A 24,536-nucleotide genomic window follows, 5' to 3' on the forward strand; every position below is an offset into this window, starting at 1 on the left:
CCAGCTGGCAACATAAACTGGAAAACTGTTTACAGACAAGTAATCAAGACATTATCTACAGTATTTCCAGTACCATCTTAGGGGAAAAGTGTGTGACCCTCATAGAAAGATTAGCAAAATAATCTTCAGTAGCTCTGCAGAAACACCTCTTGGTAGCAACCGATGCCAGCATATTTCTCTAAAATTGAAGAAAATTTAGGTCTTTAAAGGAGAATTACTTCCAATATCTACTGATTATACTACAAGAATAGTATTCAAAATTCTATTCCTGAAGCATTTTAGGATGTCTTAAACTGAATCCAGTGTGCAACATGTTTCTAAAAAAAAAAGGGGGGGGGGGCGGGAGGGGAAGGTATTACAGCAATCCATAGGAGTTAAAAAGGAGGGGAGTGAATTCACAGATTTAAAATATTTACATTATAAAGTTTAAAAGTATTATTAGTATTTCTTATCAATTTATACATTACAGTCATTTTATAACTCTGGTTGTTAAGCTGGATATACAGTAAAAAACCTGTCTTTAAAAATAATAACTAAAAAGTATGTTGTAAGAAGCTATTTAATGCAAAAGATTGTAATTTTATTTTTTTTTTTACTTACGAGATAATGATGCCATTATCAATAGAAAACGTGTCAGAAGGTAGTCCAGCAATATTCCAGGCTCTGATTTCCACCGGTTCTCCCAGGGTATTTGTTAAGGAAAAGTCATCAGAACAAGGAATGTCTTTTCTTTTACATAGCAATGCCCACTCTTTAGTTTGCATCTAGATAAGAAGAAAACAAATATTAACTGAAATTCTATCTATTCACAAAATTTTCAAACTATTAAAAAATGTATTTTTCAACATATTTCCTATAAGAGTTGCTACATACAAGATCATTATATCTTCAAATGTAAAGAAACATCCTTCTGTATAAAATGTCTAAAAATGTCTCTAAAAATGCCTTTGTATGTGATTTCTATGTATGAAATATAAGTTTATTTGGTCAGAGCCTTGGTATGATTTTATTTACCATTTCAGCAGTATTCTTCTATACTATAAAATGAGTGTAAAACAAATGCACATTTTCTAACTTAAAAAAACCCTTTATTTTAACTCTCAGGACACACGTAATGAGCACTTGTCAGGAGTTAAGCAAACTTAACAATCATTTGGAGTTGCTTTTTCACTATTTTCTGTATCATCTAACCCACCACAGTCGTGTAAACTATACATGTTTCTATGGTGCATAATAATAATGAAGACACACACCTTTAAATATGTAAACCAAAAAGCATATTCCACTAGAAAGAATGCTAAAGAAGAAAAACGTATAGAAATAGCATGTTCATATGAAAAGCACGATCTTGCATGAATGCTATATATAAGGTCAAAGAAATATGCTGTAGTATTCCAAACTAAATATTAGCTGGCAAAGCCTCAAGCAACGAAACTCAGAAATGCAGTGTTAAAGGAAATGGTCTAAGGGCTAGAGACATTCAGAGGTGGTGAATGAAGGATTCAGCAATTTACATAAAACAAAGTTGATACTCCAAAACATATTGTAACTTTTTCTCTTATGAAAACTGCAGGGGAAAAAAAAAAAAAACACATAGCAGCAGATGAAATGAAGAACTGCACAAAAGTGACTATGCTATCCGACAATTTCCGAAAGAGATCCCTAACTAATAGCTGTCTGCACAATCGTAACAGTAAGAATAAGCAACGAGGAATCCAAACCTACTGCTGCACAGAGAAAGAAACTATGCAGTCAGAGAGAATGAAATTACAACCAAACTTTTCAGATGAAACCACTATGTATTCATTTTCAGTGAATAATCACGCAGATGTCTCTGCCTTTTATGAGTACCATCTGCACCTGCATCTACACTTGCCTGGAATACAGTTCAGCACCCCTTAAGATGTTTCACCAAAAGTACTCCTACCTACCCAGACACAATGTTATACACAATGCAGGTTATAAGCATAGAAGGGAACACTCTCTCAAAATTATGTAAATCAGAATTGTAAAAACTGCTGACTATTTATTTACGCCATAAATACTCACACCATAAACTCTCACTCTATAAAGTTTTAAAATAGTAACATCACAATACGGACCTTATGAAGAAAATAATTGTTTGACAGAGCAGTACAAAATTTTCTAAAGAAAAAAGGACAAAGGAAGTACACTGAAGGAAAAGTGGAAATAAGGATTATATCCAAATTCTGTGTTCAAATGAGGTACATTGATTTTTTTTTCTCTCTTAATTTTTATCAATTTTTCATATCCTGGACCTGATTTTCTAAAGAAATGGACATTAATTCCTTCAGCTGAATTCAGTGGCAGGTTTTGGTGTTCAAAAGCTTTCAAGTCAGAGTAATTTTGACATCCAAAAATTGCTATATCCAAAATCAGCTGCCATGTCAAAATCTTTTTGTATTCAGAATTTCCATTTATTTCACTAGGAGTTACAGGCACAAATCTGCTACGTTATTGAGCTACTGTGTCTTTGCCTCTTTTGGTACAGAATTACTCCATGTTCAGAACTTGCTTAATTGTGCTGCTGTTGAAATAAAAGGTAATTCTGTTTTCTTTGAAATTAAGGAGACTTTAGCCATTGAATGGAATATGAGTAACCAGAGCCATGAGGTATAAAGTTACTGGCATTGTTTTAGAGAAGAAAAGCAATCAAAGGACTCCATGCTTTACACAGCAATAAGTACTTTACAGTAGAACAAAGGAAGAACTTCCCCCAAGAGTCTTATAAACAAAACTCAAAATCCTACAATACAGTTTCAGTTCCATTTATGGATTCTATTAAAACATAATTTAAAAATATAAACTTTGTATTAGAAGAAAAATTAATAAAATTCACATTATTACAAAACATGGGGATAAAATCACTGTACACATTACTTGTCTGTAACTGGATGTAAAGGCTCCTAGGTAAGCTACAATTCCTGATGAAATAAGTATATCTCCAGTCAAATTGATGTACAGCCTTCCCAGCTCCAAAGCAGTCTCATGCCAGCGAGTTTTCTCACCCCCAAGGCCACCAATCAATTGTTCTGCTCGCTGTAGTTTTTTGCTGCATAAGTCAACCTCAGAAAAAAAAAAATTGCTGATTATATTACATGATCACTTGAAATACATTTTACAAATATTAAAAGCATTCAAGGATTATTTTCCTGTGCAGATGTTTTGTTAAGCAATTTCATCAAATAGAAAGAAATCACCTTCTTATTATAATGGAAATGTGTAAAGAACAAAAACCGTCTCAGTACCAGCACACTAAAGTCTATTTGGTTACATTTTCACCCAAATAAAGGAAGAAGACCAGTATAAAACATGCAATTCAAAATAGCTCTTTATGCAATATGGAAAATATTAATAGTCAAGGAAATTATCTATATGTCATACAAGAAACAAAACCACCTTAAAGAGACCAGTCTCATGAAAGTAGGTACGTTTTTTTCTGCAAGAAAACATCCTTATGAATACATAATCTGCATTTCTGTTGTCGGTTTTTAACTAAGCCATCTTTCCAGGCATGTTTATAATCTAACAAAAAAAATATGATTTAACAGGACATTAATCCAGTTCTGTTAGAATTCTTTACTATCTAGTAGAGACACATTTCAGCCACAGGATAGGAGGAAAATGATGCCAACTCTTGCTGCTGTTACAATCCTCTCTTCTGGTAACCATGGCAGCCAAATTACACCACAGTAATAAACTGCTTGTGTAGTTTATCCCTCCCTTTTACTTCCAAACCATATCAGGGCGCAGAAGAAACACACTGAGTTTAACTACAGACAGGAATTAAGATTCCATTTCAAATTCTGATACTATTTTTATAAAAAAAACCTGAAGATGATGTACTGCAAGTCTTAAAAAAAATAATACCGTCTGCTACACGTTGTCTATTTCTGCACACATAGCAGCTATTTAGCAGTCAGGAACAGAGTTTACCAAAAACATTCTCAAAATTGCATTACCACAGAAGGCATAAATAAACGTTCAAAACTTCAAATGTACTGACTTGCAAGTTAATGGATGAATTAAACTCTTAGTACAGTCACTGAAAATTTATCTCCTCACAAGAAAGCAGGTATGAGTGAGGATGTAGGAGAGGGATATCAGTTGGTAAATTCATAACATCTACATTTTTCTATTACCTTAAAGCATTTATTCCCCATGCTTTGCCCATTTATAACTTCAAGACCATTACACCAAAATAAAAAGATAGTTATCTGAAGCACAACTTGTTCAACATATTGGCAGTTAAAAGGAAAAATACCATTTGACAAAGAAGCAAATTTTAAATAACTTTTCTGGATATCAGTAGACCAACAGCTCATCTTTTGCATCATATACCTCATTCTCCAAGTCAGCTTTCTCCTGTTTCTTGGATTCCAGTGTCTGTTGGAGTACAGCCAATTTATCTTGAACCTCCTTCAGGTCTGCTTGTTTCTTTCTTAGACCATCCATAGCAATCTTTAATTTTCCTTCAGCTTGACTCAACTTTAGCTTTTTGGGTGCAACATTTTTTGCCACTCTAAATAAAGTCAAAGAATAAATTAAACATCTGAAAGATAAACCCTCACTTCAGGGTTACTATTAAGAAAATGAACATAGAAAAGATGAAGGGAAACCTGAGCAACTCAGTAGCTCATGCAATATTCTGTTTCATAATTTGATATCTGAAGACAATTGGTTTTTACTTAATCACTTGTTTCTGTGCTGATACTGACTGATTTATGCAGTTTCTGCAAATTTTTCTGTAATAACAGGTAACGATTAAAAGCAAAAAGGGTTATGCCTCCAGACTGTGTCCCATTTGATCACAATTCAAAATCCATTGCAGATTTGTGTCATTAGAAACACAGAAATAATCATATATATTAAGTAACACTTACAGATACTGTACACACACATACAGCCAACTGTGTACACAAAATAAAAGAAAAAAATAACAGCTTTTCACATCTGAAGGTCTATTTTCCAGTTTTGAGGATTTCATTCTTTTACACAGGTATTTTTGTGAGGAGAATATTGGAAGTAACATGTAACTGAAAACACATTGTTTATCTTTCCAAAAACAAGCAAGAAAATATGCTAGAATATCCCTATGCTCAACTGAAACAGTATTTCACAAGTATTAGCCTCATAATTTATGAATCCCCTCTCAAGTCCACCTTTCTAGTTAATCTTCTCTCTAATTATTTGTACTTGTAATGTTAAAAGGTGTCCTCAAATTGAGAACTCCACCAAGTATGGATTTACTAATCTTTTAGTCAAGTAAAAAAATACTACCTACCATGGCTCAACTTTCAAATTGCAAGTTGACCTTAATCACTCTGTGCTGATTTACTATTAAATGAGTTTGAGATGTTTCAAATTAGGAAATATCACAAAAAATAAGCACACTTTTTCAGTGCATCAGATACAATGTGTAACAAAAAATATCCTTCAGGCTTGATATGACTATCAGAAACTTCCAAAGACATTTCAATAATGCTTCTATTTTGTGCAACACTCTAAAAGGAAGTTAACTTTATTTGCTAAATTAACAGATTGTTGCTCCCATGCCGCCTTAGAGAAATTCAGAACTGAATATCAGGCTCTTCACCTTAATATCAGGTATCTTACATGTATGAATCTTTATGATTGCTTGTTTGCACAAGTTTCCCAGTAGTAAGAAGCAATTTCACATATCTTTTGGTTTTAAAATAAACAGATCTCTCTAATCAAATTTATTTTAACCTTTTTTTTATTTTTCTACATACTTACGTATCATAAAACTCCATGGCTATGACCCATTTGCACAGACCCTCAGCTGCCGTGGAAGCATTTCGAACCTTGTCTGGTACAAACTCAGGATTTGTAAGATACTGTTTTCTTATGATAGCCATGTAAGCTGGGGGAATGTTATCCTTGTCATATTCATGAAGAGACTGAAGAAATCTTATGTCACCCAGAAGTCTCTTAGCAGGACCCCAAAAATCCTCAATTTTTTTTCCAGAACCTGTTGGATCTGGAATCCTATCTGCTTTGATGCCTTTAAGGATGCATATAGCTTCCATTACAAGCTTGACACCAGCAGGAGGACTCTTCATGGACTTAACCACTGTAATATCCTTAAAATAATAATTAAAAAAACACCTTTAGAGTTCTGAACATAGGTGGATTAATTCTTCTATTACAATAGAAATAATAACTCTTTTTATGTCAAGGTAATATTTTTCCATATACATTTGCTATTCTTATACTTGATAATTTTAAAAATACTATGATCTCTAGTTCATAGCACAAGCCTGCATAGTGCATACATATCTATCTCATTTTCTTTTTGCAAAATTTTTATTCCATTTTTTTCCATTCTTTCTAGTAATTTCTTTAAGGTGCTATGCAGGTTAAACTGACTTCTAAACAAAAATATCTGAAATCTAGTCAACAATCAGTTTAGAGGAGACAAAAAATTCTTATCTGTAATTCATTTTTAATTGTACTTTTTCTGCTCCTAATTCAGTAGTGGGCATTGCACCTCAGTTATGGAGTTCAGGTGTCCCAGTGTTATGCTCTACCCTTCAGTTCAGGCTCTAACACAATACTTCCAAGCTTACAGGATCACATCAGCAGTGGATTAGTAGATTTAAGATAACAAGGTAAAAGCTGCCTTCAACCCAGAACTAAAGAACTTATCTTGATAAATTGCAGAAATGGAAAAGTATAGCAGAACTAGTACAAAAAAAGAAAAAAATAAGAAGGGGAAAGCAATGGTTATGTAATAGTGATTTTCAGGAAATGATACAGCTGTTAGCATGAATGACAAACTACACGTGTCAATAATCCTCCTCTACTCTACACAGCATTCAGCAAACCTACAGCTGAAATACTGTATTCAACTTTGGGCAATGCACGTGAAGTGAATGTATGGAGATGGTCCAGAAAGAATAACCAGAAAAGCTGATTTGATTTATGAGAAAAAACTAAAAGAATGTGATTACTTAGCTTACAGATAAGAAAACTGGAAGTGGTGAGATCAATGAGTACAGTATTAACTGCATAAAAAGTAAAGAACCATGTTCACAGGGAGCATAATGCAAAACAAGGTTAAGCTGTAATGAGCAAGATTGACAGTAAACACCAGGAAAAGCTTCTTAATGATAGATGTGTAAAGTGGAACAGACCTCAAGTGGAAGAAGATGACTTCCAGAGGTCCCTTCCTAGTTCTAAATTTCAGTATCTTCATACGTGTATTGCTACAAAACTTAGACCTCAACAGCAAAATAACACTTAAAATTGTTACACTTTTTCTAATCCTTGCTGAACAGAGCCACATGAGGTACGCAGTTCCTTTTGACTTTAGATAGTCATTTCAGCAGTACTGAATTAAATATTGGTCTGTTTCTTCAAACAAAGCACTTAATCTGCACATTTATGTACATGGATTTATGGGCACAATTTGCAATGTGTGTCCTGCTCTGCTTTCCATCAGTGGTGGCCAGGGTGAAGGGTGAATCAGAAACAAGAGTCCTGTACAGGTACTCTAAGCTCTCCTACACACAGATTTTTTTGCGTTCATCATGCTATTTAACTATATTTTGAGGAAAAAACCTCTGTGTTTTTTTCCCTTGGAAGTGCTTACATTTTTTTTTCCTCTTGTATTATAGTACTCCCTTCTTGGATACACTACGCATTGACAGCAGCTGAAGTATTACATCATTAGCCTTCAAAGCCTCGTTCTTGTCTTGTTATTCACAAGTATAACGCAATCGCCTTGAAGTGACTAAGTAGCCATCTACTATTTTCACAAAGTATGCCCAGGATCTGACAATGTCAGAATCTAAAACTTTTGATACCAAGCAATAGCTGTAGATAATAAACCACCCGCTTTCTATCTAAGAAGGTTTCCCTGAAAGTTTTTTAAAATCTTGTTTTCAGCAGCAATAGCTGGAGCACATAGTCCATCCTCAGTCTTACAATCTGTGAGACTTCCTTTCGTCCCACCATGAGCAAAACATTATTCAGGCAAAGAAAACCTGAATATCCATAAAACCAAAGGTGTCTGCCTCCACTTTCATACTCTTACGAAGAGTGGCCCCTTAACACGGGGAAACACAGAATTTCAACCTCAATTTCTAGACTCTGAAAGACTGGATATAAAAATATTCGTTGACAGGCTGGTAGGTTCTGAATAAGAAAGTAAAAAGCATACGTTTTCTAACTTCTCAATTGTTGAATCAAAATATTTTTGTAACTATGAATTTTGAAATGTCTAGAATAATATTTGATCTTGTCCATAAAAATTTAGTGCTATAGCTTTTTCACCAGAAAATAAAGACAGAGTAACATTTTGCTTTTTAAAACTGTAAGATTTCAAGTAGTTTCTAAATTATAAAACTGTGTAAGTATAATGTAAAATCTTGATATTCCATGCTTTTGTATACCTGAATACCTCTCCAGTGCGTAACTATGCATTGTTAGCCATACCTGCGCAGTGAGAGTGTCAAGGGCAGACAGAGCACTTTCTAAACAAGGCATGGCTTGTGCTAAGTCTGCGTCACATTCATCTTTGATGGCTTTTGCAGCCATAGCCTGTTCATTTGCCACTGCTTCATCAGCTTTCACAACTTCTTCAGTTTTGGCTACTTCCAAAGATTCCTTTTCAATAACAACCATCATCTCATCAACCTGCTTGCTAGCTTCCCGTAGCTGAGGTTGCAGAGCCTCCAGCTCAGACTGCATCAAGGCTACTTGAGATGTAGCAGAGTTCAGCTTCTCCAAGCCAACTTCGTATCTTTTCTTCATTTTCATCACCTTACTGAAAATAAATAGTACTTTATTATAACGATATTTTATCAGTACTTGATCACTTCATTCATTGGGATCCATTCCCCAAATTTCTCACTACTCTGAATAATCAAATGTTCTGCCAATCTTGTCTTATTTGCTCAACAAATAGTAAACGTAGCAGGGATTACTTGAGCCATAGTCTTGAACTATTCTATCATATATACTCTAGAGATTGAGACATAGATAAATAAGTGATCACTTACAGGTAAATAAGTGATTGTTAAGCTTCTGCCTCTGTTGGCAGGAGCTACAAAATCAAGATGGCACAGTAGAAACAGACAAGAAAAGGAGAGGCAGGAGATGGGGATACACTCATGAAGAGCATTAGTTGAGGTGAGGTTGAAACAGAATTAATATAATTGGGAACATCATTTTAGCAGCAGAACGTTAATGGCTCTGGGGACAGCCAACAGCGTCAGAATCAATAAATTCCAAAGGCATTGGATCACTACATTCAAAACTGTATTCCTTTATTCCTGGAATTTCTTGCTGCATACAGTGTTTCACACAGCCTGCTGATCAAATTAAGCACTTGTCTTAATCATTATGGTAGTGTCTTATCAACGAGAAGGAGAGGAAAGAAAAAGGAACTTTCCCTCACCAGCCATGAGAATAGAACAGATTTGCACTGGCATACAGAGGTACTTTCTGCACAGGCACAGCACAGCTGAACCCTCCTAGCAAGTCAACGGCACCCAGCATCTTGGAAGCTGGTTTCTCAGATGTCATCTTCCCTACATCCTCCAGAGAACCACAGAGTAATCAGGCTGCATTAGTTACTCTAGCATAATATACATAATCAACATATAGCAACATCACCAGGGATATGTCACAAGTGCTCTAATGCAAGTATATTTTGAGAGCATCAAGTCAGACCTTCTGTCCAATAAGGAAGCATGTGTCCTAAGAGTACATTTTATCCATCTACCATTCTGTCAATTTAAATTAACTAAAAACAATTCACTTGTTTTGTTCAGATTAGCTATAAGAGATAGAAAATAATATTTTTGTGAACTTGCGTTCCTCTAAAAAAGGTCATATTATAAATTCTTACGTGCGTTTCTTTTCAAGTAGACTTTTAAAAGTGGAGATCAATTCCAAGTATGAAGTAGGTGTAACATAGTTGCGTCTTTGAAGCTCTGCATGGTATAAGTCAGATAAAACAATGGTAGACATATGAAAGCGTTTACACATATCAATGCACCCACTTCGAGTTTCTTCTGACATTTCAACATCTTCCAAGAAGCGAGAGGCAACAGCTTCTAATGCATCTTCAGGCCATGTCTAAAACAAATGAATAAATGCCTTTCTCTTATTCAGTACTTCACACTCATAAATCTCAAAACATTTTTCAAAAAAGTATCTTTACCCCATTCCATAGATAAAGTTGCTGAGGCACAGAGAAATTACTTCATGATTAAAAGATCATCAAATAGAACAATAACAGAACTGGAAAGAACTGAACTGCTTAGGGATCCAGTTCAAGCCCACTGCCTTATTTCATCCAGTAGAAATACTGTTACTACAAGGAACATCCATTCTGCATTTTCAGTACGTCCATGTGTGTGTAACTGTCTGTGCTCTTCCTCTTCAAAATAACCTTTAGAGTACTACATTATAAAACTTGATTAAATTCAAGTTCCTCAGATTCTTTATGATTAAATTCTACATCTTAAATATTCTGTCTGACTGTTATGTGCGAAAGATCTTAGAAATAAACCTTCAGTTTTATTGTAGAGTAGTGGGGAAAAATCTGGTGTTCTGCATCAAAAAATGTCTGTATTTTTGACAGGTATTTCAGTTTCAAACTATTTTGGCACCCTAGATGCTAGTAGTCCTGGTAATAGAAGCAAATATGACATATTTAAATGTGTAATGTCTACAGCATTATGTTCATTCAGTTATACTCTTATACCACAATCAGACAGTTATCTTCTTGATGATTTTGCATTCAGCCTACACTGGCCTTTATTACAGTCAGAACAGTTCTAATTTAAAATATGAGACTAAGAAAATTCAATACATTTTTCACTGCTAACTTGACCAAAGAGAATTACTTGCTACAAAAAAGGCTGAAGTCACATTTCTATTGCATTTCCATTAGAATAACAAGCCCAACAAAGGTTTTGTTTTCACCTGAAACCAGTCTAGCGTGCAGCAGTTGACAAGAGCTGGAAATTTACGAAGACGATTACGGAAAGCATCTCCAATGGGACTCATTGCCAGTACTATATGAAGGCGATCTCGACAGCGATCAATAAACATGTTAAAAAGAGCTATTGGACTGCCATCTGTCTGTTTTGTCCTGTCCCGTTGGCGATCTATTTGACGCATTAGTTCACAAATTTCTTGCTTCTCATCTACTGCAAAGAGGTTTGGCACTTCACCTGCATTTAGTAAGTTGTTAATGTCTTCTAAGAATGACTCCTTTTTAATCTGTGTATCTGTGAACAAGAAAGCTGCCTGCATTTCGCCTTCAGTAGATTTTCTTAGTACGACTTTTAAGTCTTTATGCCACTCACTGATACCATAACTTTTAGTTATTTCAACCTGAAAAAGGTTGTATTCAGCCATATGGGCTGCTAATCGAGTAAGAGATTGTCGACCACTACCTCCAACACCAACAAGGAGGGCATGGCTGCGAGGCTGTTTCAGAATACGGGAAATTCTACAAATATGTTCTATAGCAAATCGGAACAAGACAAGCTGCATTGGCTTTTTGCTCATGTTATTAAACTCTTCAAGGTGACTCTCTACAACTAATCTCAATTGATCCACATCACTAATCTCCCTGTATTTAGTGTCCTCTCTCTTAGGGTCATGAAAATCGCAAAACATTAAGCTACGTAAGTCGTCTTCTTCCACTTTGCCATCATTGTTGAAGTCCAAATTCTGGAAAAGTTCATGAAAGTCTTCATGTAAGTAATTTTTCACTACTTCTTGGATAAATCCAACAAGCCAAGCCCGGTCAGGGTTATCCACCAAGCGATCATAATACACTCTAAGAACCTGTATAATAAAAATGTAATTTTTTAAATAGTTGCTTCTGCTCCTGAATTTATACTTCTTTTAAACAAGATAAAACAAATACAATTCTGAAAAAGGTTTCAAAATACAAACTATCTTAAACTTCATTGCATATAATAAAAAACATTTAGAATTAATTTGAACAGTTAAGCCAAGTAATATTACTTCTGACTTAAAGTGAAAATTCATACAGAATTACATATACACACACACATATATATATTTATAAACATTATTACATAAATGCATAAAGGGCTGCTGCAAAGAGGAAGGGAACATGTTGGTCTTTCCACTACAGCTAGACAGGACAAGTTATGGGTTTATATTTCAAGAAGGAAGACTGCAGCTGGATATTAGAAAATGTTTTTAATGAAAAAGATAGTGAAGAACATGAATAGATTGCCTGGAAGTCTGAACATCCTTCATCCTTAGAGAATTTTCAGAAATTTTTAGAAAAAACACACTTCAAAAGTTCTTTATGTGATCCTGCTTTAGGGAAGGATGATGCACTAGATGATCACCAAAGATCTCTTCCATGGTCACTTTATGCTGATTTGATTCTATGAACTATAGCTAAATATTTAAAAAGCAACAATTATCAATGTCCTTGCATTCATTTAATCCAGAAAAAAAAAACAAACAGCAGATATCACCTATATGGGGCTTTTTCCTCTTGTTTTTAAAAAGGATGTTTCACTTGAGCTCTTTCAGTGTGTCTATCCTATTATGACTGAAAGACAGGAAGCATTTGCTGAAGAGAGTAAGCTCAAGAATTTCTTCCAAAGTAAGCCCAGAAGTAAAACCAAAATGTAGGGACCAAACTTTAAATCACTAAAAATTTCCAGTGACCCAGGACTACTTGCTGTTCTTGTCACTGATGATTTGGGTTTTTTTTGAGGAAGGAGAGAAGAAATGGAAAAGACTGTGCAGGTGTTCAAAGCAGCAAACAGAGACTACATAGTCACATGAAAGTGAAGGTATCGACAATCAACTTGTCTACTAAGGCATGATTCATTCTTTGAAAAAGTCTGATTTCCTCTGCCCAGACAGTATAGAAAATCCTTTCTCATGAGTGTGATACTAATTTACAGCTATTAGCCAATAGGAGATGGCATTACAAAAAGATTAATACACAAATCCACGTCTTTTTCTTATTTATAATAAATATAATTTCTTGGTATTAGACGATTTACCTCATGAACCCAGAGACGTTTTATCATTCCTGTAGATTCTGTTGTTTCAGGCCTTGACAGGCAAACACCTTGAATAACACGTGAAAAGTCACGGAGGTTGAACAAATAGTGAGATTTGGCTGGAGTAGGAAGCAGATTCTTCATAGTTTCTTTATACGTATGCATGGTTCCATTAATAATTTGCGGAGTCAGTTCTACATATTGTGATGGAAAGCTATAACTGATAAGTTATAAAAGGTGGTAAGAACAGAATGATTCTCATAATTCCATCATACTAGCATGTGAATTAATAAATAATATTGTATATGTACACTGATTTATTTAAAAGTTCATACCAGTTTTTAAGTTCTATGTTTATACTTCCTCACAGGCAGTTTTACAAATCTTAGTTCTCTCACTGGATTAACAGATTAACTCTGCAAATCAGATCTAGTAACTGTGGAACATGCTGACAAATTTAGCTGTCTTAGACAGATAATTATACCCCTTTCCCCCATTGTTATGACTAACAACAGCAACAGGAAAGTCAGGTCAAATAGCCCCTGCTGTCTTCTAGGACTTTTCTCCCTCAAAGTGTCAGAAGCCATCAAATCACAAACTTGGTCTGGAAACAGGATGTGAGCATCTTTTGGGGCTTAGCTGTCAGAATGGATAGACAATGAAAGTTGAAGTCCATTCCTAATAATGGAATTAAAAATTATGCAGCAGCAAAAGGCCAAAGAAAGAGTAAGGCTTCTCAAACCACAGGAAATTTAGGAGCAGTTCCCAGTTCTATTCTTTGAATAATGATTAACCAAATCCTATTTTTATTTATTATACATCAAAGAATACTGTATTACAGAAATACCTCAACTAACTGAATTAGCCTCAGCTAATCTAAACCTCTGTTAGAGACTTCGGAACAGGAACTTTACCATTGGAGTATGTTAAGATGAGCCCTACTTCTGTGAAGTAATGAATAAGTCAAAAGGCACAGGATATAAAAGATTATCATTTCTTTTCAAGAGCAGTGTCCTACAAACATATCTTGGAGACTTCCTAGTACCATAATTTAAACACTGACTTAGGTTTTTCCCAATACATAGAGGTCACTTACCATACTGTTAGATGCCAGTCTAAGATTCTAGAAAAAATTGTGTACATGGATTCATCATCAAACTCATTAATAGTAACTGTATTGAAGTGTCGCAAGAATCGCGGTGTTACTGGGTTTCGACCACCACCTAAATATTAGAAAGCATTAATACTATAACAGAAAAAATTCAAAATAAAACAGTAAAAGCCTAGCAATTTTTTTCTAATATTCATCTTTGATTCAGGTAGCAGGCTCACACTGAAAAGTACCACGCCTTGTCATAAACCTAATAAAGCAACAATGCAGTTCAGTGTCAATCTGTTCTCCTGTAACCAATAGTATGTAAAATACAGATTGAAATCATGAAATTATAGATAAAAAGATTCGACACTATTTTAACTATGCTTCTGTTATAAAAGAAAACTTTTATTAGAAACTCCAAACCCATGTTCTCGAATTTCAAAGCATCCCAGTGAAAGATGCCTCTACAAGTAATGCTGTAATACTTTATTCAATTTAAAATTTATCTCAGTTCTAGAGTTAGTAGTTTTTATGAGTAGATTGTGGTTTGGACAATGAAGCTATGTATAGAAATAAGGGGATGTAAAACAGAAATTTATTGGATACTTGCTCCTTCTGTTTGGAATTCAGGGTTAAGCTGCTGCACAGTGTTCAACCTTCTTAATGGCAGCACATCAGAAAAAAGTAGCTGAAAAGCAGGCAATCTACCATCTCTAACATCAGGAGCATAGCTAAGGACAACCAAATTATCATGGTAAGTTCTTTTAACACACATGACACTGTAGCTCAGGCATGACCCTGCACTAATGAAACTAAAATACTGCTGGTCTGGAGTTGTTTCACATTCAGCCACCTGAGACTGCAAGCAGATTGTCTATATTTAACTGTGTATGCACTACTAGCACATGCTGAGGAATTTCAGTATTTTATGCTAAATAGGCCAGTTATTCATTCTACTTCCTTCTACCCCAACTAATATCATCCCTCAGACACAGCAGTTTACAATGCTTCTTGAAGTTTACTTGTACACTGATGGCAAAATTACACAAGCTATTGGGATATAAATATGAATTTTACCCAAAAGATAATCCTTTTCCAACACAAATTTTAAACCTAACTTAAACAAAACAGCTTTAAATGTTCTTTATATAGCTTTATATTTGCTCCAATAGCACTACATACACCTACAGATTTCGGATTTTCATTTCCTATTAGGAGAAAAAAAAAAAAAACACAGGCTGGAAAGGAGAATATAGTTTTGTGAGTTCTGGAAGTAGCTCCCTGTACAAAGCTACTAAAATAATTTTTTCAGCCTGAAGCTGAATTGTGATATTTGACACAAATAGTTAGGACCAGAACTCCTACATTTGACCAGTCCATTTTTCAGCATTCAACCAGAAGAGTACTGGGACAAAATTGACTACAAACTTTGCCTGGGAAAGGAAAATGTGACCCAATTTCAGAGCAGTTGAAAGTCACTTCTACACTGTCACCCTGGAACAGGAACATAGCATGAAGGGATGCTTTACAGAAAAAGCACCTCCAAGTTTTGACTATTTATTTATTTTATGCAAAAAAAAACAACCAACCAAACAAACAAAAACCAAAAAACAAAAACACAGAGACCTTTGCAATTAAGTTATGCTAGAACATAGCACAAGTCATGACTTCACCTAAACTTTAGGAAAAATGAAGACATAAAATTTTAAACTTTTTTCACAGTTTCCTCCTGCAGTTATTCCACAGACTAATACTCAGATCAAGTGCTTTGAACTGTGGATGGACATTCCCTCTAATTTAAAATGATTGCAAGAAGCAATTTTGCTTCTTTAGGAAACCAGATAGGTGAAATAGCAGTGGACCCCTATCCCATGGGCATGCATCATGGTTCCAAACACAAAAGTAGTATCAGTGGAGAAGGGTCAGTGGCATGTTTGTGTGTGTGTTTTTGCATGTAAACAACTCTACAAAAGAAAGGAGGAAAGTCCAGGGAGGCTGAAGCAGAAAAGAGAAGGAAAGCAGCAATCATAGCCTGATGAAAACACTAAATGTGCTCAGCTATGACAAACTTTTTAAGTGGTATGCTAGAGACAGGGCTGTGAACAATTCTGTGAAAAGAAATTCTGTTACACGATTCCTGCTGTAGTGAATGAAATAGATTGTATAGATTCTTTAAAAGCAAACACAACATCAAAGAAACATTAAGTCCTCATTTTAACTGATAAAATATGCCAGACTCAATTTTTTTAACTAAATAGCTCAATTGACTGAAGGCCAATGGAGGGTCTCATTAGACCAAAGGGATTTCGTAAACACTTTGTAGATACATTCTTGTCTTCCTGAAAAGCGTATTTCTTCCTGGCAGGCTTGTGTAGTCTCTCTCCTGCTCCTCAACCACTCTACTATGACTGCTGTTCATGTTTCAAGCAAGGAAAGGGTTCCTTGAGTCCTATCCCTAGCCATAAAGATCCAAATTGTAAAACTATGCATCAATAAGCATTCAGCCTTTGGAAACCAAAGAATTAGGAAAAAGCACGTAAGACATCTCTTACCTGGTGGTCCCATTGCACACACAATCTGAACATCTACAAGTTTAATCACTGAGCAGTCTTTAAGGTCATACCAATTCCAGTGATCTAACCACTGCCGTAGTAATTCAACAGGTGGTTGAGCACCATAGACCTCTCGTGCTGGCATATTAACATCATCTACAAACACAACCTGAAAAGAAAAACAAAGGATTTTGCATTTTTTTTTTTTTATTTTACTGAATATATGCCACCATTTAGCTTGATTCTGGAAATACTGCACATCAATTAATTCCCATTAAAATTAATGGGAGTAATACACATAAATACGTGGTTTTTAAAAGTGGCCCTAAGCTCTTAATGGAGCTGCTGCTGAGGTAAACAAAAATCAAACTTAAGAAGTAACTGTGCCACTGTAAAGCCATCACAAAACATAGCTATAGAGGAGAGAAAAACTGTGCTTCTCTTCATATTTCTGAATGTATTTAATGAAAGATGGTAAACTAATATTTACTATTTAAACTTTACTGTGCTACTTACATGGCTTTTCTTGAAAAAAAAAGATGGAGTCAAGAAGACTCACAAAAATCTCAAACTCCTGTGAGACTATGTTTCTGTTTTTAAATCTGTTAAACATCACATCTTTCTTGGCACTGCTATTCCTAAAGTACAGGCCACTGCTGATCAGGAAACATCTTCACGCAACTAACCTAATGCAAGTGATGCAAGTTCTAGAAACACATTTATGCATTTTATACCCCTTTCTTCTCATTCTCTAACTGATACAGAGTAGAAATTGGGTCAAAAGAAAAACAGGTTAAATCATGGGCCTTGTATCTTATTTAGCACTGCAATTTGGGCAACATACTGAAATGGTTTGAAATGTTCTTGACAATACAGGTCAAGAGAAAATTTATCCCTTCAAAGAATCTTTACATTTTTAATACTAGGCTAAATACATCTTAAAAGAATAGCTTGGAGGGTGAGGTGGGGGAAGACCTTAAAACACTTTAACTTTAAATGGTACTTCCTTAAGGAACTTCTAACATTAACACATTTTGCTCTTGATAGCAAGCATTTATTAAATAATAGCTAGGAAATACTGAAAATAAGAAAAAAAAAAACCAGGCTGCAAATACAAAAAGTCTATTGGCATCCTAAAAGTACCAGTATTAAATCATACTCCTCTATCACTGCATTTTAACCATAATAATTTTCAAATTTTCCTTAAAAGCTAAATTTTTCCATAATCTGGGTTGAAAAAAGAGCTAACAGAAACTCCTTAGATTTCAATTTTCAGTCTCATTGCAGAGACAGAGAAGAAAAGGATTTGCCCACTAGACAGAGGAGAAAAGGATTTGCCCACTGCAGGAAAAAAAAAAAGAGAGGTCTACTCTAATATCCTTCTCGAGCTTCTGAGTACTCAGTTGAATTGATCTTGAGGGGTTTGGCAGGCATCAGTGATGATAACATAAAATATTCAAATCTCTATTAATGCTTCCAAAATCATTTAACTATTCAGGTTGGAAGGACTACCTTGGAGTTCATCTAGTCCAATCTCACACGCAAAGCTGATTTCGCAACACTTGATTTCACACCAGCAACAAGCTTACCCATACAAAACTCTTATCTCAAGGATAATAACACAAAATATGGAGGGGGAAGTATGATAATGCTGTTCACAGTTATTCATACCATATACTATATCACATTTTCTTCTGTTGATTAAAACAGGGTGCATATTAGTGGGAGAAGGGAGAAAGAAGAGAAACATGAGGATCTAAATTAGAAGAATTAGAACTCTGACAGTTTATTTCAAATTGAGCATCCTTTCTTGATATCACCTGTGACCAGTTGAGAAAATAATGCATTTACATATCTGTTTGCATTTAAACACTTATTTACAAAGAGAAATATATCTGTTACCATTCTTTTCCCAAGAGGTGGTCCAAAAATTCCTCTTCTCCTTTTGTCCAGCTTGGACATTATAATATTCTGAGTCTGAGCTGCTGTAGTTTGTGCTGAAAAGTTAATGAGCAGTGGCTTGTAGACTTCTTTATTCAAATTATTTAAAAGAAAACTCTGGAAGGATTGTGAAGAGGAGAAAGTTAAACTATATACATAGATAAACAAATTTTATAGCAATTTAGCAAATAGCAATCAGACATTTTTGTACCATTTTTATTTCATTTAAAATGATAAAACAGTAATTTATCTCTAAGATAACTATAATAATCATATTTCATCAGATAAACCAATATTCTTGAATAATTCAAAACATAATAAACTTAATTTGTCAGAGAAAAATTTCTACCTCCATATAGACATTTTCACATTTTCTCAAAAAAAATCTACTTAGTGTATTATATAAATTCAGTATGGTAATATTTTGTACACATAATACTTCATAGTCCTAGTTAGAGTTGATACATATTGCCTGTACTAATCCACACCCAAATTTGCAAAAGTATCCACAGGTCCAAATATTTATGCCTAGTTTTGAAGAGTTTCCAGGAATATCTCCTTTGAAGGGCATAGCGAGAATGCCTAAAGATAAGCCTTACCATAAAGACTGGGAGTATTTTATAATGCTAACTACTTTGGAAAGTCCCTTAAGTTAGATGCAATTTAACCTCTGGGAGAAATCTGGATCCAAGTCAGCATTTCAAGTAAGACTGAATGGGACGCATTTCTTATCCACATGTGAAGATACCCTTTCCATCCTTCCAGCAGTTGCTACAGAGCATTATTGCATGTAAAGTAATGTCTCTAAGGACTAGGCTAATCTCTGTCAACAGCTGTCGGGACCTTCCAGACCATATAGTCTTTTCACAGAAAGAATGTTTAATCTCTATCCTTGAAGGAAAAATCTGAGCTGCTGCACAAAATTTTAATAATGAAAATTTGTGGAAACTATAGAGCAATGTGACTCAATGGCCATATTTCTTTTATTCTTTTGATCAGTTCTGAACCCCCAAGAAATATCACATTCTTAACTATCATCCCAGAAGCAAACTGGGCAGTAGAAACTAGTCATATTCTTCATTATAAACAAGAGTTTTATTTATGCTTTGTTATATTTCTAACATCAATATTCCAGGAACAGTCTTTTATGAACAGATCTCCTTCCAGTCTTAAAATTTATTTTCTTCAAAGTTCTTTCAGAAAAGTAACTTAAAAACTAAACTAAGATAAATAATCCTTAGTCAGTAACTTCACAGTTGATTTTTATCACACAAAAGAAAGGAAAAATAACAGACAAATTTATTTTATCTGCTTATATAACTTTCAAGTTTTGCTCCCTCTGCAAAACAATTGTGTGTACACAGGCCTCATGCTGATTGCACGGGAGCAATCAACAGAAGCAAATTCCTCTACAAAAAGATATACTGGAGGAAAAAAAGAACAAATAAAATCAATTTTGTGCTGCTCAGAGGAACAGCTTCTTCCTTCTCTCTTACGATTTACTTAGAGAATCTCATCAGCTAACAATGCAATAGTGACTTTGCCATATCTCCACTCACATATCCCCTTTTTGCCTCAAAAGTATACTTTCCCACAGTCTAGATGGAATCCAGTGAAAAATGCTGAATTTGGAAATGTCTGCACGTGAACCTCAATAGCATGAACATTCTATTGGCACAGTTCCATTAACTGTCAGGCTTCGATAGTCTCCCAGAAAGATTGATAGTATCAGGATTTAACCCACAGTATCTGCCAGATCTGTCTGAAGAATTACAATTTATCTAACATTTTTAATCTAGACTATTAGAATAATTTCCTATATTACCCATATTGTTATTTTAATAACCACATGACAAAATTAAAATGAACAAAGCATCACTTGCTGACTGAAGATGAAAAAAAAGGAAATACTTTATCCCAAAATAATGATGACTCAATTATTTCAAAAAGATAATAAAATCTGCTTTCAATTATACAGTCTGACTTATCCCTTTAGAGAGAAAAAACAGTATTTCTAGACATTGAAAAAATAAAAAAAAACATTTATCTTGATTTCTTATTCTAATACCTGAAGTTACAATGGTTTTTACAAGATTGTTATTCCCTTTGATTAGAATTTCACAAGCTCTGAGAAATATATTGCATTTGGCTGTACTAAGTCATTACTTACATTAAACGTTTTTATTACTTACTATCATGTGTTTTGATTATCACTAGGCACACTCAGAACTAAGTATATCTTGCCTCTTTCAATATAAAAATGCACGCTGGTAACTTAAAAAACAGCTGTCAATGATTTGTTTTCTCTTCAGTGCTCATCTTATTTAATAAACAGAAATCAAATAATATTCAAATACAAAATTAATAATTTTCTTACAAGCTTTTCTATGGTACACACCAGTACAAAGATATGGAAAGGTAATGGGCAAAATATTATCCAGTTAGACATCTAACTTATATAACAACAACTTGATTTTTTAAGAACAGCACTTCTGCAAATCAGAATTGGATTCAAATTGGCCCTCCAGAAAACGAGGAACACAATAATTGCCTGTGAAAAGTTTGACTTAAGTGACTTGTCTACTGTTACAAAGGACTTCTGTCACTGACAGGGACAGAATCCATCCCCCAAAGCTGCTGTTTTCCTGAATTTACTGCAGGCTTTTGAAGCTCTGCAAGAGGAGCAGAGGTTTTACATAAAAGAGCCTTTTTTTTTTTTTTAATATAAATAGACTAATACCCATAGAGGTAAGACTGGAATCCTACAGGGGGAAGAAAGTGTACGATCATGCAATTCAAGAGTTTATCATAATGAATGCACAAGAGATGTCAAATTATTGTATAAGGCTGAATTTGCTTCTGAACTCCCAATTTTACTACCTTAACAGTCTTTTTAATTTATTGTGTGTCATATATAGAAATATGCAATATAATATTAGTCCAGATAAGACGCTGATATAAGATACCAACGTATAACATAACTTCTTTAAATATTAAACAATCGTTGACATTGCTGCTTCGTAGAAAATGAAAGACTCATGTTGAAACAATTAACTGTTTACATACTGAAAATAGCTATCCTTTTTTTTTCCTTTCTACAGGAAGATTACATCAAGCTTAAAAATCCTAAAACTAGATCAAGTATTAGCACTTTGCCAAGAAGGTTTTGTTTCAGAAAAAACAGAAATTGGGTACTGCCAAAAGCTATAGTCAAATTAGATTACCATTATTATTAGTGTTTCTTTTTCATTTTCTCTCAAAGACGAGGATAAAATGGGTAAAGAATATTTGGCATTCTATAAAACAGGACACAATTGTTTTGATTTAAAATTTATTTCTCTTGAAATGGGCGGCTGCTTTTCATTGTAATGACCAGCTATAGCTAACTGGTCATCTGAAGAAAACTGCCTGGGAAGATCTTGACTAGCCACTTCCCCTTCCCACTGCAGTCTTTTTCTATAAAGAATTCTTTGGTAACACTGCTATTAATTTGCTTTTATATTTCTTTCATTGAGAAAATTCTTGGTCTTCCCTGTTTTCCAGTGCATGGAATTGCCATAGTAGCATCTGACTAGAAAAGGTTATCTACTAAACTTTTCCACAATAATAGCAGCACACATTTTTGCTGCTTCTAACTGTAGGATGTAAGCATTTCTTTTCTTGTTGTTTTGAGTAATCCCAAGTGGATGTCTTATTAAATGGTTTAGTCTTTTGTGCATCAGTGTCTGTATGGACTATCCCAACTATATCTATAATCACAATGCAAAGTAAATCAATACAGGAACCAAACTGAATAGTTCTGTTTGGGTTCTATTAGCAGCTTATTCCAGTGGATATCTGGGTGCTTCTAAAGAATTTAGTCTGGAAGTGCAGAGGAAAAAACAAACAAACAAACAAAAAAACCCACACCAACCAAAAACCACCACTTTTTGCTATGCAACTGCATTTTCAGTTGCCCATAATTTAATTTCATAATATCCAACAATTCATGTCTCATTTTCTTTTTTTAAAAAAAGTTATTAAATTATTCCTCATCTTACTCCTTTTGTAACTACATCTAATGTCACTATTAAAAGTACTCACAGTAATATAGGTACTTTTTCCAGTTCCTGTTGGCCCCACAAATATAGAAGGTTTTTGATGCACTGTCAACAATTCCATCAATGCCATGTATCGAACAGTATCCAGAGTTGGTACAATTATTTCATTAAACATCATATCTTGAGGTATAGGAGGAGCTGAACTGAGTGTTTCCACCCAGGGTTCCCAAATTCCTGATCCCTATTTTAATTTAGATGAAAGTCATATATTTATAATCAACAGGAAAAAACAGCACAGAACCAATGGAAATAGAAAGATCAAAGTTTTATGACTTAAGAGATGGCGTTATCAACCAATTTTTAAAAGGATTAAAAAATAATTTCATAGGTTTGTTTCAGAATGCAGTGCTTTCAATTGAGAGTACTTGAAACACAACGCCTGTACCTGAAGCATGCAACTACTGAAAGACAAGGACTTTATCTTACCTTTTATATCTGTACACATATTTTGTATAGATATAATGTGAAAATACATATATTATATATACATTATATATAGTACCAGATAGCACTCTCCTTAAGTGTTTCCTTAGAGGGGGCATGTTTCCACCTCTGAACATAAAAACCCCTTTACTGGAAGAACGTGTTTTAATGGATTATGATCGGAAGACATAAAGTCTCTATCCCTGATTGAAATCTCAGCCACTTTCCTTGGCAAGATGCAGGAATCAGGCATAGGCTGAAATCTAGACAGAAGTAACTCTCATTGCACTGCAACAGGACTGCACAGGAATGACAAACTCAAAAAAAGGTACATTTATTTTATCTTGGAGTCTCTGGAGCATACTAGATCCAGTGTGTGAAGTTTTCTTCTCCAGCTGGGAGAGATGCACTATGGATTCACATCCTAATCCCAGGAAAAAGGGGCAGAGAAGAAGAGGCAGAGAAGAAGCCTACTACAGTAATGAAAGAGTTACGGACTAAAGCATATCAGAAGTGCTTCTTCAACCTAAGAAAAGGGCTGAAACCCAAGATAAAATAATCTTGCAAGATTATTGCAAGAATAAAAAAAAAAAACAAAACAGAAAAAAAAAAACGGTTCAGATTTTCTGCAAATTTGTTCTGCCACAACAGGCAATTATTCTGGTAGCCAAAAAGACAGGCTTTGATACTACAAGTCCCAGCCAGAACGCTAGACCATCACTAGCTTACAAGGATGGGTGTCTGGCTTATTCAGTGATAAAAGAAGCAGGCAGCAGAAACAAATTTACAACAACAATACACACCTTGTAGCATTCATAAAAGATTACTTCAAAATGGAAGGCCAAATCGTATTTTGCAATCCTCACCTTTTTGACAAACCGATAATCATAAATTGTTCCTTCTGTTGGAAATGGAACTGTGAAAGCTTTTGAAGGCTGCTGATCAATATTGCTCAACAATTTGTATTGTTGTCTTGTCTCCTCACTAAGCGGTCCATTAAGCATTTCTCGCACAACTTTGTCAAATTTCAGTCGATCATTTTCCTTACAGCTAGCTCCTACAGACCATATGAGTGAAAACAAAAAAATACCCTAGAGTTGGAAAAAAAAAACAAAATGTAACTTCAGTACCTGCATATTACAAAGTTCTTATTCACTGAAGTCAAATGAATAAGAACCTTTGCCATAAATCACAGTAGAATTACGCTGGACCAACTTGATTTTATGTATATAGCATGGAACCATGCTGCTGGTAAAACAGAACACCCTTTATGTTAACTATCAGCATCTGATCACCTTTGTTGTGCAGCAAAATGCCTGACCTGCTCAGCGCAGAGCCATTATTTTGGGAAAGTTCAAGC

At 34.7% G+C, this 24,536-nt stretch overlaps 1 protein-coding gene across 1 annotated transcript in view; it reads right to left on the reverse strand.

Moving 5' to 3' along the window:
- Positions 1-24,536, reverse strand: part of DNAH7 (dynein axonemal heavy chain 7) — a 118,133-nt gene that overhangs the window by 35,315 nt on the left and 58,282 nt on the right. Inside the window, exons 34-46 of the mRNA XM_068407193.1 lie at positions 24,043-24,267; positions 22,737-22,934; positions 18,615-18,770; positions 16,713-16,881; positions 14,161-14,287; positions 13,065-13,284; positions 10,981-11,853; positions 9,899-10,128; positions 8,482-8,812; positions 5,779-6,125; positions 4,363-4,543; positions 2,902-3,087; positions 601-764 (exon numbers count right to left, since the gene is read on the reverse strand). Of these exons, the coding sequence (XP_068263294.1) occupies positions 601-764; positions 2,902-3,087; positions 4,363-4,543; positions 5,779-6,125; positions 8,482-8,812; positions 9,899-10,128; positions 10,981-11,853; positions 13,065-13,284; positions 14,161-14,287; positions 16,713-16,881; positions 18,615-18,770; positions 22,737-22,934; positions 24,043-24,267 (3,407 nt within the window). The remainder of the gene's footprint in view (positions 1-600; positions 765-2,901; positions 3,088-4,362; positions 4,544-5,778; positions 6,126-8,481; positions 8,813-9,898; positions 10,129-10,980; positions 11,854-13,064; positions 13,285-14,160; positions 14,288-16,712; positions 16,882-18,614; positions 18,771-22,736; positions 22,935-24,042; positions 24,268-24,536) is intronic.

The sequence above is a fragment of the Nyctibius grandis genome, chromosome 9 (genome assembly GCF_013368605.1).
Source record: "Nyctibius grandis isolate bNycGra1 chromosome 9, bNycGra1.pri, whole genome shotgun sequence".
NCBI lineage: Eukaryota > Metazoa > Chordata > Aves > Nyctibiiformes > Nyctibiidae > Nyctibius > Nyctibius grandis.